Source organism: Oncorhynchus tshawytscha, linkage group LG12 (genome assembly GCF_018296145.1).
Source record: "Oncorhynchus tshawytscha isolate Ot180627B linkage group LG12, Otsh_v2.0, whole genome shotgun sequence".
In the NCBI taxonomy this organism is placed as follows: Eukaryota; Metazoa; Chordata; class Actinopteri; order Salmoniformes; family Salmonidae; genus Oncorhynchus; species Oncorhynchus tshawytscha.
In genome coordinates this window covers 49,491,630-49,511,257 of record NC_056440.1, presented here as the reverse complement: position 1 = coordinate 49,511,257, position 19,628 = coordinate 49,491,630, and the positions used below count along the sequence as shown (strand labels likewise).

Here is a 19,628-nt window from a genome sequence, read left to right as displayed (position 1 = left end):
TCTCCGTGAAAGAGAGTATGTTACAATTCCGGATATCTCTTTGGAAAGCTACTCTTGCCCTAATTTCATTGACTTTGTTAACTAGGGACTGGACATTAGCAAGTAATATACTCAGAAGTGGTGGGTGGTGTGCGTGCATCCAAAGCCTCACTAGAAGAACGCTCCGGCACCCTCTTCTCTGACGCCGTTGTTTTGGGTCGGCCTCTGGAATCAGTTCAAATGCCCTTGGAGGTGCAGACAAACGATCCGCTTTGGGAAAGTCGTATTCCTGGTCGTAGTGCTGGTTGTGCTGGTAAGGTGACATCTCTGTGATATCCAATAGTTCTTCCCAGCTATATGTAATGACACTTAAGGTTTTCTGGGCTAACAATGTAAGAAATAATACATTAAAAAAAACAAATACTGCACAGTTTCCTAAGGACTTGAAGCAAAGCTGCCATCTCTATCAGCGCCATCAATATGCAAACATAACACACCCACATCAAACCACACCCCCAAGTCAGGTCTCGTTTGCCTTCAGTCATGGCTACTAGCATTTCTGAAGGAGCAATCTTCAAAACGAGGCCAAATCAGGAACTGCAGTCGCCCTTTAACACAGTTTAGTTTAGTTAGAGCATAGATGTGATCTAATTGTTAAATTGAGTTCACGCACATTATGTCCGAAAGTAACTGTCGAGTGTTTCCAGATTCATATGAAATATGACCAATAATGAATTACAATATTTAAATAGTTTTTCTTCCAAGAAATGTTAATTAAGTAGTAAAAAGCAGCTTTTCTTTGTTTGAATGTTGTGGGTGCACCCCCCCAACAGGAATGATGTGGGCGTATATCTTTCATAAAAAATATAAATGACAAGTTAACCTCTAGCGTCGAGCAATCCCGTATCCGGGAGCGTAATTATAGCCTCAAGCTCATTACCATAACGCAACGTTAACTATTCATGAAAATCGCAAATGAAATGAAATAAATATATTGGCTCACAAGCTTAGCCTTTTGTTAACAACACTGTCATCTCAGATTTTCTAAATATGCTTTTCAACCATAGCTACACAAGCATTTGTGTAAGAGTATTGATAGCTAGCATAGCATTAAGCCTAGCATTCAGCAGGCAACATTTCCACAAAAACAAGAAAAGCATTCAAATAAAATCATTTACCTTTGAAGAACTTCAGATGTTTTCAATGAGGAGACTCTCAGTTAGATCGCAAATGTTCAGTTTTTCCAAAAAGATTATTTGTGTAGGAGAAATCGCTCCGTTTTGTTCATCACGTTTGGCTAAGAAAAAAACCCGAAAATTCAGTCATTACAACGCCAAACTTTTTTCCAAATTAACTCCATAATATCGACAGAAACATGGCAAACGTTGTTTAGAATCAATCCTCAAGGTGTTTTTCACATATCTATTCGATGATAAATCATTCGTGGCAGTTTGGTTTCTCCTCTGAACCAAATGGAAAATTCCACGCAGCTGGAGATTACGCCATAATTTCGACGGAGGACACCAAGCGGGCACCTGGTAAATGTAGTCTCTTATGGTCAATCTTCCAATGATATGCCTACAAATACGTCACAATGCTGCAGACACCTTGGGGAAACGACAGAAAGTGTAGGCTCATTCCTGGCACATTCACAGCCATATAAGGAGACATTGGAACACAGCGCCTTCAGAATCTGGGGCATTTCCTGTTTGAAATTTCATCTTGGTTTCGCCTGTAGCATCAGTTCTGTGGCACTCACAGATAATATCTTTGCAGTTTTGGAAACGTCAGAGTGTTTTCTTTCCAAAGATGTCAATTATATGCATAGTCGAGCATGTTTTCGTGACAAAATATCTTGTTTAAAACGGGAATGTTTTTTATCCAAAAAGTAAAAGAGCACCCCCTATATCAAAGAAGTTAACAGCTGATTGGCTCAGCCAATGAGCCAACGTCGCATCACACATATTTGAAAAAGTCTGTTTCAAGTTTGAGGTGGGGTTTTGGAATATTTTTTTCTCAAATCTATGCTTTGGCCACAAATATGAGTATAAGGACGAGTCAACCAAATTATTTGGGTATGAGTTAACAGAATATTCGCTTTTATATATGGGTCATTCTACAGAAGTGGTGTACATTGGGGGTTGGAAAAAAATGCAAAATGTGTTTCCTATTTCTCCCAATTTTTCAGCCAAACCTCTTCGAACACTACCCTCCTGAATTATTGGCACCCCAGGAAAATATGAACAATAAAGGTTGTGAAAAAATGTCATTGTTGTTTATCAGCTGAATTCCTTACCACCGCAAAATGTCTTCACAACTGAAACACATTGAAAAGTTGCAATAAAGGGAGAATCATGCAGAGTAGTGATACTTCTGATTAACCTTATATTGCAGGTACATTTTTGAAAGTCTATTTTCATACCAAATTAACAAAATAGTAAAAAGATGATTTTTATTTACCAGATTTTCAAAACTTTAAATTTAATTTAGAGAAATATAATCCCTATTGCTTTCAGTAAAATGTTGAATGCATCTAATTAAATATATTGTTAGATGTTTTAATGAGCACTTGAATTATCTTTATTTGGCAGAATAAAGATAGGTAAAGTTATTTTGGTGTGTGTCAATCATAGAGATAATTTAAGTACTCTAGATGGTTATAACTTGTTTTATACTGAGAAAAAATATAAACGCAACATGTTTTATGAGCTGAAATAAATTATCCTTGACAAATCACAAAAAAATGTATTTCTCTCAAATTTTGAGCACAAATTAGTTTACATCTATGTTAGTGAGCATTTCTACTTTGCCAAGATAATACATATCAAGAAGCTGATTAAACAGCATGATCATGACACAGTTGCACCTTATGCTGTTGACAATAAAAGGCCAGTATAAAATGTGCAGTTTTGTCACACAACACAATGCCATAGATGTTTTGAGGGAGCGTGCAATTGGCATGCTAACTGCAGGAATGTCCACCAGAGCTGTTACCAGAACATTACATGTTTATTTTTCTAACATAAGCTGCCTCCAATGTCATTTTAGAGAACTTGGAAGTTTGTCCAACCGGCCTCACAACCACAGACCACGGGTAACCTTGTGTAACGGCTTCTAGGAGTAGTGGGTGGAGGAGTCAGGCGCAGAGAGCAGGTAGTTCAGAACGTGGATCTTTATTCCAAAGACAGTGAAAACGGACATGCCAAACACAAGTGCGCATAAAATACCCAGTCCAAACAAACAGGACTAAACTGTCCTGAAAAATAGAATCCACAAATAATCCAACACCATGAACAGAAAACAAGCCCGCACAAAAGCTGGCGGGCCTAGTGCCCTTAAATAGCCCACAAACAAAACTAAACTCAAAACAGGTGTAACCAATCAGACCAAACTAACAGAAACAAAAAAGGGAATCGATGGCAGCTAGTAGGCCGGCGACGACGACCGCCGAGCGCCGCCCGAACAGGAAGAGGTTCCATCTTCGGCGGGATTCGTGACACCATGCCAGTCCAGAGCCTCCACATCAAACTTCTTCACCTGCGGTATCATCTGAGACCAGCCACCCGATTAACTTTGGGTTTGCACAACTGAAGAATTTCTGCACAAACGGTCAGAAAGTACCTCAGGGAAGCTAATCTGCGAACTCGTCGTCCTCACCAGGGTCTTGACCTGACTGCAGTTTGGCCTTGTAACCGATTTCAGTGAGAAAAATGCACACCTTCGATGGAAATTGGCAACCTGAAGAAGTGTGCTCTTCACAGATGCATACTCACCAGACATGTCACCCATTGAACATGAAGATCCAAGAAGGCCCAACTAGAGCCCGGACTTGAACCCGATCGAACGTCACTGGAGAGACCTGAAAATAACTGTGCAGCGACGCTCCCCATACAACCTCCCCATACAACCTGAGAGTTTGAGAGGATCTTCAGAGAAGAATAGGAGAATCTCCCCGAATACAGGTGTGCCAAGCTTGTAGCGTCATACCCAAGAAGACAAGAGGCTGTCAAAGGTGCTTCAACAAAGTAGTGAGTAAAGGGTCTGAATACTTATGTAAATTTGATATTTCAGCTATTTATTTTTTATAAATTTGCAAACATTTCTAAAAACCTGCTTTGTCATAATGGGGTATTGTGTGTAGAGTGATGAAGGAAAAAAACAATTGAATCAATTTTATAATAAGGCAGTAACGTTAAATTAAATTATTATTTGTATTTTTTTATTGGCCTGCTGGTGTAGACTAATGCATGCAGTGTGGAACATGAATATGACAATAGCTCAGTTTGCATGTGTTCTCACACAATAGCACAAGAAGCAAGTTTGCCATATCTCCAGTACACTCCTATACAGTTTGATCTTTGTAGCGTTTGTGTGTGTATGAGTACTATGGAATATTTTTTTGTTTCTCTCTGTGTGTGTGTGCGTGCCCTGATCAGAAGGCAGTTCACCACAAACCCGCTCTTTGGCTGTGCTGAAAGTCACCTGCTAGGGTTTGGTAGCATGCGCCCGTCACTCACTCTGAAGTGCCAGTGTACACTTAGCACCCTGGAATTTGGGGGTATCATCAGCGTTTTACAGTGGTTTTTCTGAGGTGTTGACACAGCTGTACACCAGAGGCGTCAATCACAAAAAAATTATTGTGATCTTGTCAAATGACGCCATTATGGAATTTTAAAGTTTGAAACATAGACAGTAGAAGCTAAGTTTCTTGACTAGCTGTGTTGCAAAAATCATCCAGGTAGTTGGATAATCTGGTTCAGTCTGGATGACTTTTCAGGCAGGTTTATGGTCAGAAATGAACAGGTTTTGCCAAGCCACTGCACGTTTCTAAATCAATTCTATCCAAAACACCCTGCTGTGCAAATCAAACACACTGAATTGAATATTGGCCTTTGTATTGGTATTTCATCAACTAAGGCATTGAATTCAAAAATAATCCTGTCCCTTGACCCACATTTTATTGCAATTGTGTAAAAATATATTATAAGAATTACTCAAGACAAAAAAGACCAAACAAGGGGAACAGAATTAGATATTCTCACATGTTATTGTAATATTGAGGGTGTGGAATTGCATTTTTCCGACATGAAGGGCAGTGTTTATAGTGGAATGTAGTTACTTGCTTCTCCCTAATGGAAATGTGTGCCATAATATATGTAGCTCTGTGTGTTTTCCTTGCCGTTGAGGATGAGGAGCCGGGACATTTTAGACTCCCTGTGCCTCATTGTGGATGCAGAACAACGAAAAAACGTAGCATAATGTAGAAAGAGGCTTTGGTAAGGTTCGCCTCATGAGTGTACGTGGCATGAGGGTCAGTTACGGGGAGAAAAGAGTGAGAAAGAGATGTAGCTAGCTGAGACAGGGGTGCCTCAAGATTCCCCCGGTTACCGGTGTTGTTCTTGGCCACAGCAATGTTTTTTTTCTGGAATCAAATCCTGCCAGAGACACACATGTTCCAAGCCCCCCGGCCCCAAAAGCACGGGGACAAAGCTCTATTTTGAAGAGGGGTGGGTGATGTATGTCTTCTGAAGGAGAAGAAAAGGTGCGGGTCAGTCAAAAAAAAAATGAGCGGAGTCCCCCGATCTCTTCGCCAGATGTGTAGGGATTTATGTGGTGCTACTTAGCAGTAGGACAAATCCTATCTGCCCCCATCCTCTCCCACTTCTTGTGCCAAGGGGGTAGTGGCTCTAGGTTTTTTGGGGACAGATCACAAGATATGTCAGGAGAGGAATGCAACATCAGTGTGGCTCTAGAGCCAGACCATACAGGTACTCATCATGTCAGTTGTGGCCCCCGCTGCTGTAGTCTCTCCTCAACATTTTACAATCTTTTAATATGGATAAATTATCCTCTCAGCAGATTTCATGGAATGATCTACAGTATGTTTGATGTTAACGTAACTTACTGTCATGTTATGAATATTGTTATGTATTGTCTTGAAATAGAAATAGCTTCCAGGCTTCTCTTGGAAAATCTTGGAGATGTAAATGTATGCACTGACGCAAATGCCCCCATTGACTTATGCATCTGTGATGAATATTCAAAGCTTTGTAGGCCTATGTGTGCATGGTGTTGGGGCCAAGAGCTCACTGTGGTCTTTCGTGCGGCTGTTCACCTTTAACCTCCAGGCCACAGGAATTGGCAAATATTTGTGGAAACTTTCAGCTGGTAAGCTGTCATTTATGATGACTGCGCGTCTCCCGACACGGCAAGGGGACCATGCAAGGGTTTAGAACGGGCCCTGGTGCTTTTCAGGCCCATGTACAGCCCCAAATCTGGCTGGAGAGGGAAGTGGAGGAGGGGGATGAAGTTTGCCTCTTTAGGCAGCCAAGTGGTTTTTTCAGAAATATAAAATCTCATCATTGTGAAGAACCAGGGACAGCAAAGCAGTCTGCCTGTTAATGGAACACTGAAGAGTCCACACACTGTGCATAACACAGAATTATACACAGCTAAAAACGTCAGTCAATCTGTGTAAGTGGCTGTAAGAGGATATTCTTACAGCCACTTACACACAGAACAAAAAACATAGTTCCTCAAAATATTTAGTCGGCAGAAACATGAAGATTGTCATCATTTGTTTATTTTTTTTCTCAAAACTGCTGTCTCTTTCCCAGTGGGCAAAGCTGGTTGAAATAATGTCATAATGACCCGAAATTATGCAATTACAAAGAGATTACAGTACAACTGTTTGGAATCTGGTTGTAACGACGTCATTGCAACTAGTTTTGCCTGCTGGGCTCCCTTTTTCTATCATAGTGTTGCAGGATATTAGATAAGCACTTGACCACTTTACTCTTATTGACTCTTATTGACCTCTGAGAATCCCTGATTGATTCTCAGATGCTCCCCGCCATACAGAATCCTAAGCAATTTAACTTGCAGTAGGCTATTTGCCTGTTTGCATTTTGTAGCATTTCACGTCGTTGTCAACACCATTGTTGTCAACACCATCTTCTTAACCTGTGGTCGTATGGTCTACTTACTCATTGATACATAGCCTGTATAATGGATCTTGAAGGATGACTCAACCTCAGCTGTGTAGGAGTTGTGTTTCAAGTGCACTGTGCTACTCTGCTTTATATCTTAAAATATATCCGCTGTACAGTATATTATATAGCTATCGGTAGGCAATTTAGTCACAAACCTCTCTGATATATCCCAAATTCCATTATATATTATTTGAAATGTACGCTATTTGCAAAGTAAATTGTTACTTTTTCTCTCAACAAAAATGTATGCCCGCATGACTGTAGTCGCTTTGGATGACAGCGTCTGCTATAAATGGCATATGTTATATGTCAGCATGTTACTGTATCCAACATAGTAAGACCTCCCTACTCATCATGTTGTTCTCAGTGCAACATGTTAAATCATTCATTGATGAATGGTATGTGTTGTGACTCCTACTTTCTGGACTCTATAGCTAAGACTATAGCTGACTTTTAACCCCTATGAATTTTGTATTACCTTTGAAGGAATTATTGTTCATGTTCCTCAGACGAACGCATGCAAGACCTTATAACGCCTGATAGGTAATTTGCGTATCAACTAACCACATAATTTGTTATAGCAATCTGGTGCCCGATGGCACAGTCAATAACATGGCATGCAACGATTGATGCATGCAACATCTGAGCAGGGGAACACGACCATTACCTTAATTACGAGTCATGAAAGGTTTGCGCTTCAGTAGGAATCCTAATTTTAAGCACTGCAGCAGTGTTTTATTTATGTTTCTCGTCTTGGCCCCATACAATGGCTATTGGATGGTGGAGAGAATTATATCATGGAGACAGGGAGGCGACTCATGCACCTGTATGAGGCCTCCTGGACTTCGGTGAAAACCTCAAGCCAAAGTCCTCTCAGCATAGCAAATAACATTATTTCCATTCTTCCTCTCTCTTCTTCTTTCTGTCACTGCTCTTTTCCAACAACCTCTGCATGAGTCTTATCTAAAGCCATATCTAATTAATTTCATACACCGCTATAAGCTCAGTATGAATTTGGAAATGCAGGCTCCTCTTCTTCCTCTCTTTCTCTGTGGAGAATGATAAAACTTCTCATCCCTCTGGCTATATTTCCCATAGTACCTGTCAGATAGGGATGTCGAGGTGTAGAAAAAGTGAGTAAACGAGTGCTTAACGTCACTTGAGATGACTATTAGCGAGTACATGAACAAATTTTGCATAATGTTTGCGTTGATGTTCACCATATACATATACATACTGTACAGGGGCGGCAGGTAGCGTTGGGCCAGTAACCCCTAAAGGTCGCTGTTTCAAATCACAGAGCTGACTAGGTGAAAAATCTGTTGTGCTCTTTGAGCAAGACAATTAACACTAATTGCACCTGTCGCTCTGGATAAGATGACTAAAATGTGATAAATGATTCAAACGTAAACAAAGGTGTGTAAAAAGTGCTTACATGTGCTACATCCCCATGCAAAGCAACACACTACAAATACAGTCGTGGCCAAAAGTTTGAGAATGACACAAATATTAATTTTCACAAAGTCTGCTGCCTCAGCTTGTATGATGGCAATTTGCATATACTCCAGATTGTTATGAAGAGTGATCAGATGAATTGCAATTAATTTCAAAGTCCCTCTTTGCCATGCAAATGAACTGAATCCCCCAAAAACATTTCCACTGCATTTCAGCCCTGCCACAAAAGGACCAGCTGACAACATGTCAGTGATTCTCTCATTAACACAGGTGTGCGTGTTGACGAGGACAAGGCTGGAGATGCGTGCAGTACTGATTGATGTGTGCATGCTGATTGAGTTCGAATAACAGACTGGAAGCTTCAAAAGGAGGGTGGTGCTTGGAATCATTGTTCTTCCTCTGTCAACCATGGTTACCATGGTCAACCATGGTTACCACGTGCCGTCATCATTGCTTTGCACAAAAAGGGCTTTACAGGCAAGGATATTGCTGCCAGTAAGATTGCACCTAAATCAACCATTTATCGGATCATCAAGAACTTCAAGGAGGGCTGTTCAATTGTTGTGAAGAAGGCTTCAGGGCGCCCAAAAAAGTCCAGCAAGCACCAGGACCGTCTCCTAAAGTTGATTCAGCTGTGGGATCGGGGCACCACCAGTACAGAGCTTGCTCATGAATGCCTCACTGTACGCACTGTACGCACAGTGAGGCGAAGACTTTTGGAGGATGGCCTGGTGTCAAGACGGGCAGCAAAGAAGCCACTTCTCTCCAGGAAAAACATCAGGGACAGACTGATATTCTGCAAAAGGTACAGGGATTGGACTGCTGAGGATTTGGGTGAAGTCATTTTCTCTGATGAATCCTCTTTCTGATTGTTTGGAGCATGCCTAAGAACACAGCCATGAATAAAGAATGGTACCAACACATCCTCCGAGAGCAACTTCTCCCAACCGTACAGTTTGGTGACAAACAATGCCTTTTCCAGCATGATGGAGCACCTTGCCATGGCTCGGGGAACAAAACATCAATATTTTGGGTCCATGGCCAGGAAACTCCCCAGACCTAAATCCCATTGAGAACTTGTAGACAATCCTCAAGAGGCGGTGGACAAACAAAAACCCACAAATTCGGACAAACTCCAAGCATTGATTATGCAAGAATGGACTGCCATCAGTGTGGCCCAGAAGTTAATTGACAGCATGCCAGGGCGGATTGCAGAGGTATTGAATAAGAAGGGTCAACACTGCAAATATTGGCTCTTTGCATCAACGTCATGTAATTGTCAATAAAAGCCTTTGACACTTGTAATTATACTTCAGTATTCCATAGTAACACCTGACAAAAATATCTAAAGACACTGAAGCAGCAAACTTTGTGGAAATTAATATTTGTGTCATTCTCAAAACTTTTGGCCATGACTGTACACTCCTCTCTCCACCATACTGAGCACCACGTAACCCAAACTCTTACCTTACCCCTTACCCTAAACTGGGTTCATATCCTAACTACAATCTCACCCCTTACCCTAAACCGGGTTCGTATCCAATCCCCAACCCGACCCACCCCATACACTGATGCAGCACACTATTTCCCAGCCTTGAGCCCAATTCCACCCATTATGTTTTTGTTTAGTCCGATGTTATTTTGTTTTGACTCCTTTTTATATATTTTTCTACAATTGTTAAGCGACTTTGGGTCCTTGAAAAGGGCTATATACTGTAAGTCTCATGTATTATTATTATTTTTCAGTAGCGGAGTTGGTATAGAATGAGTTCAACTGGCAAACCAAAACACACAGTACGAATCTGTATACTTGTTCTCCTTTTCATTTTCATTTTATTCATAATCCTCCATACATCTCTATCCCATTTCTATAGTGCCAATAAACCACTAAGTAGTATGAGGGGGATGGTGGAAGATATTGAGCAAAAAAAACGGAACGCAGGTGAAAACAAATGTGTTGTCCCTGTTCCGCTGCCACCAGCGAGGTGACGACCTGTCCTAAGGGGCACATTCAAACCTCCTTCAGGTTGAGTTCAATAACTACAGGCGTAGGGTGAGATTCTGGGGGAAGCTTTGAATAGGTCAGTAGCCTACAGAGTAATATGAAAATAATGCTATTGCTAAATTGATTCAGATATTATAAAGTGTTTTGATAACTTTCAAATGTAATAACAAATCCATATAGGACAAACAACCCTTTACATGATGCCATAGAAGCAATGTACTGCTAATATAACAATGTGCACCTTTAATTTTTCATTGTCATTCCCTGCCGAAACAGATACTGTGCCTATCGGCATTTTGTCTTGTGGTAATGATGCTACCTTGGCAAACATGTCAGAGTGGTTATACCTTCCTGTGTGGTGTCCAGTTTACAACAGGAGTCCCGTATACAACAGGAGTTCAATGCTCTTGGTGCAGAATTCACAGGGTTTCTCCCTCCAGTTCAATGCGGAAGACACATTTCAGTTTAATGCATTCAGTTGTACAACTGACTAGGTATCCCCCTTTCCCCTTTCCCATGTTGACTGATACCATTCAATAATACAAAAAGACTACAAGTAAAAGTTGTGTCTAGTAAAATTGTAATGCACATCAAGTTTCCCTGTGCTGGCTCCATACATGTTTCTGTGAACACATACACACACAAAGTCACTTTTCTATTACCATTGGCAATTAAAATAGAAAAAAAATCCAGAAAATCACATTGTAGGATTTTTAAATGAATTTATTTGCAAATTATGGTGGAAAATAAGTATTTGGTCACCTACAAACAAGCGAGATTTCTGGCTCTCACAGACCTGTAACTTCTTCTTTAAAAGGCTCCTCTCTCCTCCACTCGTTACCTGTATTAATGGCACCTGTTTGAACTTGTTATCAGTATAAAAGACACCTGTCCACAAACACAAACAGTCACACTCCAAACTCCACTATGGCCAAGACCAAAGGACACCAGAAACAAAATTGTAGACCTGCACCAGGCTGGGAAGACTGAATCTGCAATAGGTAAGCAGCTTGGTTTGAATAAATCAACTGTGGGAGCAATTATTAGGAAAAGGAAGACATACAAGACCACTGATAATCTCCCTCGATCTGGGGCTCCACGCAAGATCTCACCCTGTGGGGTCAAAATAATCACAAGAACGCTGAGCAAAAATCCCAGAACCACACGGGGGGACCTAGTGAATGACCTGCAGAGAGCTGGGATGGGGGTGGTTTTGGGGCTGTTTTCTGCAAAGGGACCAGGATGACTGATCCATGTAAAGGAAAGAATGAATGGGGCCAGTAAAGTAACAAAGCCTACCATCAGTAACACACTACGCCGCCAGGGACTCAAATCGTGCAGTGCCAGACGTGTCCCCCTGCTTAAGCCAGTACATGTCCAGGCCCGTCTGAAGTTTGCTAGAGAGCATTTGGATGATCCAGAAGAAGATTGGGAGAATGTCATATGGTCAGATGAAACCAAAATAGAATGTTTTGGTAAAAACTCAACTTGTCGTGTTTGGAGGACAAAGAATGCTGAGTTGCATCCAAAGAACACCATACCTACTGTGAAGCATGGGGGTGGAAACATCATGCTTTGGGGCTGTTTTTCTGCAAAGGGACCAGGATGACTGATCCATGTAAAGGAAAGAATGAATGGGGCCATGTATTGTGAGATTTTGAGTGAAAACCTCCTTCCATCAGCAAGGGCATTGAAGATGAAACGTCTTTCAGCATGACAATGGGTCTTTCAGCATGACAATGATCCCAGGTTCACCTTCCAAACGGACAACGACCCTAAGCACACAGCCAAGACAACACAGGAGTGGATTCGGGACAAGTCTCTGAATGTCCTTGAGTGGCCCAACCAGAACCTAGACTTGAACATCTCTGGAGAGACCTAAAGATAGCTGTGCAGCAACGCTCCCAGTCCAACCTGACAGAGCTTGAGAGGATCTGCAGAGAAGAATTACATTTGCAAACATTTGTAAAAACCTGTTTTTGCTTTGTCATTATGGTGTATTGTGTGTAGATTTATGAGAGGTATAAAACGATTTAATCAATTTTAGAATAGGGCTGCAACATAACAATGTGGAAAAAGTCAAGGGGTTTGAATACTTTCCGAAGTCACTGTATGTTGAAGTTTGACCAGGTCAGACTAAACCTATCACATTCTGTACGCCTCATCGACGACCGTTGGTAAAGCAGGCTAAAGGTGAGGCTGGAGGTGAGGTCTTTTCCAGAGCCCAATTCATGGGCGTAGCAGCGTAGATCACTTTCTAGCCCTTCGTCAAAGATAGTGGTTACACACACATTATAATGGTGGTAATGATTAGCCTGGTGGAAGCAGCTTGATCGCTGCGTTCAGCTTTCTATTTCACACGCACAAAATAAGCATCAAATCATGTTAGTTTACATAAATTATGTTTCACAATTGGGTTATCAAATATATCAAAATTAATGAAGTCGGTTACCTTCTGTATTTGTACAAATAATGAGCCTGTGAAAGCTGTTGCCGCTGACAGGGGGAAGCCTGCTAGGCAGATACTTGCCAACTGACTGTTCCATTCATAGGAATGCTCACAGAGAGAGCATGTCTACATCATGCTGATGAAGGCCCCTTGCTGGTCTGCTCTATGCTGCATGTTCGGCTACAAACTGGACATCTCTCGAACAGCTTGTTTGCCTTTATTTAACTAGGCAAGTCAGTTAAGAAAAAATTCTTATTTACAATGACGGCCTACCCCGGCCAAACTCAGATGACGCTGGACCAATTGTGTGTCACCCTATTGGACTCCCAATCACAGCCGGATGTGATGCAGACATGCACACATGTTCATGAAATACAATAGATGACCGTAATCACCCCAGACACACCTGGCTAACCTGATGGGTCATGTAAGTCTTTTGTTTAGACATGTAGCTAGCTAAACAATGAACCTAATGGTGCTTTCAAGACAACTTGTGAGAACTGACGCTGGAGATGAGAAGCAGGTACAGGGAGTGAACATTTAATTGGAACAGACATGGAACAAACAAGGAACAACATCAGCACCAGGTAACATAAGGACAGATGATAAACAATGCAGCAGCGGGCAACAGAGCTGGGAAGCTGAGAGCTGACAAACGTAGGAGAGGTAATGACAGAGGTGATTGAGTCCAGTTGAGTCCAATAATTGCTGAAGCGTGTGATGGGGGAAGGCAGGTGTGCGTAATTATGGTGGCAGGAGTGCGTAATGCTGGGCAGCCCTTGAGCGCCAGGGGGGGAAAGCGTGAGCAGGCGTGATACAACTAGGAACTTACAAGGTCACATCATGATGTCAGTGATCTTCAGGTCGGGAAGTCAGAGCTCTAGAAAGAAGTCCCGAGTTGGAATTCCGAGTTGGATGACCTTTCAAAATATTTCCCAGTAGTCTTGAACACACTGAAGTGGAAAGTCTGAAGCTGTGTTCGAAAAGCCATACTAACAAACTTTATACTACCTACTTAATGAGTATATACTACATACTATATACTGTTAGTTCATTTTAGTATACTGTTAACGAACGGTATCTTTTCAGTTGAGCGTACTACAGCTTCGCCTGTCTACCGGAAGTTGATGCTGTTGCTATGCAACCTCTTGCTAGCTTGTTAGTTTAACAAATGACTAGCTAAACAAGTTACGATTTCGGGTGTGTTCATAAATTCAATCTAGAGTGCCAGAGTGTGCTCTGGGTGTTCGTAGATCCAGAGCGGTGTCAGATTATCCGCTTGTAAATTCAGAGTGTTTCGCTCTCGGAGTGTTCAGAGCGCACACTGGACGCTCTGGCCGAGGAGTAGGGCTGGTCAGAGCGTTCAACGGTGGTCTGGTTCTAGTCTGGTTCTAAGCAAAAAAAGATACGTCCTCTCCCTGTCAACTGCGTTTATATTCAGCAAACTTAACATGTGTAAATATTTGTATGAACATAACAAGATTCAACAACTGAGACATAAACTGAACAAGTTCCACAGACATGTGACTAACAGAAATGGAAAAATGTGTCCCTGAACAAAGGGGGAGAGGGGGGTCAAAATCAAACGTAACAGTCAGTATCTGCTGTGGCCACCAGCTGCATTAAGTACTGCAGTACATCTCCTCCTCATGGACTGCACCAGAGTTGCCAGTTCTTGCTGTGAGATGTTACCCAATTGTTCCACCAAGGCCGCTGCAAGTTCCCGGACATTTCTGGGGGGAATGGCCCTAGCCCTCACCCTCCGATCCAACAGGTCTCAGACGTGGGATTGAGATCCAGGCTCTTCACTGGCCATGGCAGAACACTGACATTCCTGTCTTGCAGGAAATCATGCACATGACGAGCAGTATGGCTGGTCACATTGTCATGCTGGAAGGTCATGTCAGAATGTACTGCAGGAAGGGTACCACATGAGGGAGGAGGATGTCTTCCCTGTAACGCACAGCGTTGAGATTGCCTGCAATGACAACAAGCTCAGTCCGATGAATCATCAGTGAAGAGCACCAGTCCTGTCTCTGCCCAGCCTGGAGAGGATTACAACAGGCCACAAGAGCAGTCTGAGCACTAATGGAGGGATTGTGCATTCCTGATGTAACTCGGGCAGTTGTTTTTGCCATCCTGTACCTGTCCCGCAGGTGTGATGTTTGGATGTGTGTACCGATCCTGGGCAGGTGTTGTTACACGTGGTCTGCCACTGCGAGGTCAATCAGCTATCCATCCTGTCGCCCTGTAGCGCTGTCTTAGGCGTCACACAGTACAGACATTGCAATTTATGGCTCTGGCCAGAACTACAGTCCTCATGCCTCCTTGCAGCATGCCTAAGGCACGTTCACGCAGATGAGCAGGGACCCTGGGCATCTTTCTTTTGGTGTTTTTCAGTGAGTAGAAAGTCAGTAGAAAGGTCTCTTTAGTGTCCTAAGTTTTCATAACTGTGACCTTAATTGCCTATCGTTTTTAAGCTGCTAGTGTCTTAACGACCGTTCCACAGGTGCATGTTCATTAATTGTTTATGGTTCATTGAACAAGCATGGGAAACCCATTACACGTTTGACTCGAGTCCAAGTCATATGACTCAAGTCCACACCACTGGTAATTTCTGGGATTGCAAATTTTTTCTGAAATGAATAAGAAATATCAAGTGAACTATACTCCACTTCTCAAAAAGGTTGGGGAAGAATTAGATAGATGGCGGGATTTACCAGTTTCTCTAATTGGGTGGGTCAATTGTGTAAAGATGAAAAAATCGAATGTATTGTACCGTTCTGTAATTTTCACGTTAGTTTTTACTTTACTTCCTTAACTCTATTTCTTGAACTGCATTGTTGGTTACGGGCTTGTAAGTAATCATTTCACGTTGTATTCGGGGGCAGGTGACAAATAAAATGATATTTCATTCAAAATCTACCACTGATAAACTGTAGCTGGAGAGAAAGTGGGTATAAGGTTTAATTTCTTACATGTACTCTGTTCTTCAAGCTCTGATGGGGAATGATGAAGCTCTGAAGGCTTCCATAAAGTGGTATGATGACCTTGGTCTAATTTTTAGGCTAAGCAATGGGGAAACCTCATTTTAGATGCTCAGCTTCTTTCATTTAACATTTTACATAGAGTCTACTTTACACCAGAGAGACTGTATTAGACACATTCTAGGGAGTGAAGGGTTTTGTATGATGTGCTCCCATGTAGCCTGTTGTTTTGTGTATGTGGAGGGAAAGGGGAGTGGGGGGAATAAATTGCCATTATCTGATTGTCATGTTTTGCTGATGATTGTTAAATTGTAAAAAAAAAAATATATATATATACAGTGGGGCAAAAACGTATTTAGTCTGCCACCAGTTGTGCAAGTTCTCCCACTTAAAAAGATGAGAGGCCTGTAATTTTCTTCATAGGTACACTTCAACTATGACAGACAAAATAAGGAAAAGAAATCCAGAAAATCACATTGTAGGATTTTTTATGAATTTATTTGCAAATTATGGTGGAAAATAAGTATTTGATCAATAACAAAAGTTTATCTCAATACTTTGTTATGTACCATTTGTTGACAATGACAGAGGTCAAACGTTTTCTGTAAGTCTTCACAAGGTTTTCACACACTGTTGCTGGTATTTTGGCCCATTCCTCCATGCAGATCTCCTCTAGAGCAGTGATGTTTTGGGGCTGTTGCTGGGCAACATGGACTTTCAACTCCCTCCAAAGATTTTCCATGGGGTTGAGATCTGGAGACTGGCTAGGCCACTCCAGGACCTTGAATTGCTTCTTACGAAGCCACTCCTTCGTTGCCCGGGCAGTGTGTTTGGGATCATTGTCATGCTGAAAGACCCAGCCACGTTTCATCTTCAATTCCCTTGCTGATTGAAGGAGTTTTTCACTCAAAATCTTGCGATACATGGCCCCATTCATTCTTTCCTTTACACGGATCAGTCGTCCTGGTCCCTTTGCAGAAAAACAGCCCCAAAGCATGATGTTTCCACCCCCATGCTTCACAGTAGGTATGGTGTTCTTTGGATGCAACTCAGCATTCTTTGTCCTCCAAACACGACGAGTTGAGTTTTTACCAAAAAGTTATATTTTGGTTTCATCTGGCCATACGACATTTTCCCAATCTTCTTCTGGATCATCCAAATACTCTCTAGCAAACTTCAGATGGGCCTGGACATGTACGGGCTTAAGCAGGGGGACACGTCTGGCATTGCAGGATTTGAGTCCCTGGCGGCGTAGTGTGTTACTGATGGTAGGCTTTGTTACTTTGGTCCCAGCTCTCTGCAGGTCATTCACTAGGTCCCCCAGTGTGGTTCTGGGATTTTTGCTCACCGTTCTTGTGATAATTTTCACCCCACGGGGTGAGATCTTGCGTGGAGCCCCAGATCAAGGGAGATTATCAGTGGTCTTGTATGTCTTCCATTTCCTAATAATTGCTCCCACAGTTGATTTCTTCAAACCAAGCTGCTTACCTATTGCAGATTCAGTCTTCCCAGCCTGGTGCAGGTCTACAATTTTGTTTCTGGTGTCCTTTGACAGCTCTTTGGTCTTTGCCATAGTGGAGTTTGGAGTGTGACTGTTTGAGGTTGTGGACAGGTGTCTTTTATACAGGTAACTAGTTCAAACAGGTGCAATTAATACAGGTAATGAGTGGAGAACAGGAGGGCTTCTTAAAGAAAAACGAACAGGTCTGTGAGAGCCGGAATTCTTACTGGTTGGTAGGTGATCAAATACTTATGTCATGCAATAAAATGCAAATTAATTACTTAAAAATCATACAATGTGATTTTCTGGATTTTTGTTTTAGATTCCGTCCCTCACAATTGAAGTGTACCTATGATAAAAATTACAGACATGTAGAGACATGCTTTGTAAGTAGGAAAACCTGCAAAATCAGCAGTGTATCAAATACTTGTTCTCCCCACTGTATAGTATCAATCATGCCCACAGTCATGCCTATTTGCCCACTAACACGGAACAGCTGGCAGCACCCATCTAAATGACCAGAGCATGCAATAAGTGTGAATTATTAAGCCCATTTCTCTTTAGAGACAGCATACCTACCCAATTGATTAATTAGCATGCAGAGCCTCAGACTATGCAAAAATATAACATTTTATAGTATGTGACATTTTGAATATTTTGTATGCTTTAAATGCCCGGATGTCATACTCTTTTCGGCTTTTCATTTAGAATTCGCTGCACACTGTTGTGGAAGAAAAGCATCTTTTCAGAAGACTTGTGATAATCAACTGGTAATTAGATTAGAGGACGGGCTGTAGCCAAATGAACAAATGGTGGGAAACGACACATTTGCACATTAGATGATGCGTTCTCAGTATAGGTAAGCCTAGTATGTTGATATTTGGTGCTTAATGCATACTTACTGAACAGTGGATTCTAAATAGTATGAAGTATGATTAGTACTTACACAGTGAAATGTCATTTTAGTAAGTAGTAGGCAGGACAAGATACAAGATACAAGATATTGTCACCAATGTTATGTTGAAAAAACAAGACTTCTTTTTAAACGGCTTGGGTTTTTTCCAACTCAAACATTGAACAGACTTAGGTTCTCTTGGTTGATGAATAAAGGCCCACTTCAGTTAGTTGAGTTGGTTAGTTTACATCATACACTTGCCGGGGATGAATGCCAGTTGGATAACAAGTGTTTGTAATGACGGAATGATGAATTGTAAATAACCTTCACCTTTTAAAATAACATTTTCACATATCTCCTTTCTCGCTCTCTATCTTGTCTCTTCATCTCGCTCTTTCTTTATCCCCCTCCTCTCTTTCTACACCCTTCCTATCTCCTCTTTCTTTTTCTCGCAGATAAACTGAAGAAGCAGTTGGAGTTGCATAGGATGCAGAGAGCCGCTCACGGTACATTGTCTTCCTAATGGTCAGAATGTGCATTTCTCCTCATCCGCAGTTAATTAGTTAGCCCAGAGCCAAACAATAAGAGGGAAGTTTGGTCACACTGCCCATAATGGTAATTCAACCTTAATGGAAGTAAGTTTGCCAATGAAATATCCTTCATTCAAAACCTACACACCAGCCCCATCTATTCACTTGTGAATCCAAGATCTGCTTTTAGCAGACGTGTGCTAAGGGAATAGAGGAAAAACAGACATTGTGGGAAGTTTTCATCCAGCAGAACTTAATTATAATTCTCTTGGACCAATGATTTAGTTGAATGTGACTGAAACAATGACTGGACCAATTGAACAGAAATCAGCATACTCAATGGGCGTACATGACCACAATTGTTAGCCCCTATTTAAAAAGTGTTTAGTAGAGACCTGCGATCTGAATTCCAGAGGACTGGAAACACGACTGGGTGGCAGAACTTTGACTGTGCGTTTCATCCCCGTCGACTGACGAGAGGTCTGACGAGAGCAAGTCGGTTCCAAGTTTACAAACATTTCCCTCGGGTTCAGACGCCAAAGGTTTGTCTTGTCATTTGAGTTCCGAAGCATCAGAGAACACTCCGAACAGGCAGGCTTCCATTATTCGGGGACGGAATTAGAATACAGTATGTTGACTTCTAAGGACACGAGCAAGCACACACACTCTACATTCTTGTGACTCTATGCTAGACATGTTTTGAACATGTCTTAGAGTGTGTGTGTGTGTGTGTGTGTGTGTGTGTGTGTGTGTGTGTGTGTGTGTGTGTGTGTGTGTGTGTGTGTGTGTGTGAGGAGACTGAGAGAAGAACATAATTTATTTCATTTCCCCACAT

The 19,628-nt window shown here is 41.8% G+C and overlaps 1 protein-coding gene across 2 annotated transcripts in view; it reads left to right on the top strand.

Moving 5' to 3' along the window:
* kif6 (kinesin family member 6) overlaps nucleotides 1–19,628 on the top strand; it is a 204,758-nt gene that overhangs the window by 157,814 nt on the left and 27,316 nt on the right. Inside the window, exon 16 of one of the 2 annotated variants that reach the window (XR_006084703.1) lies at nucleotides 18,719–18,788. Coding sequence is in view for 1 of the 2 variants with exons in the window: in XM_024439629.2 (XP_024295397.1) it covers nucleotides 18,719–18,769 (51 nt within the window). In the remaining variant the exon portion in view is untranslated. The remainder of the gene's footprint in view (nucleotides 1–18,718; nucleotides 18,789–19,628) is intronic. The other variant, XM_024439629.2, reaches the window with a different exon arrangement.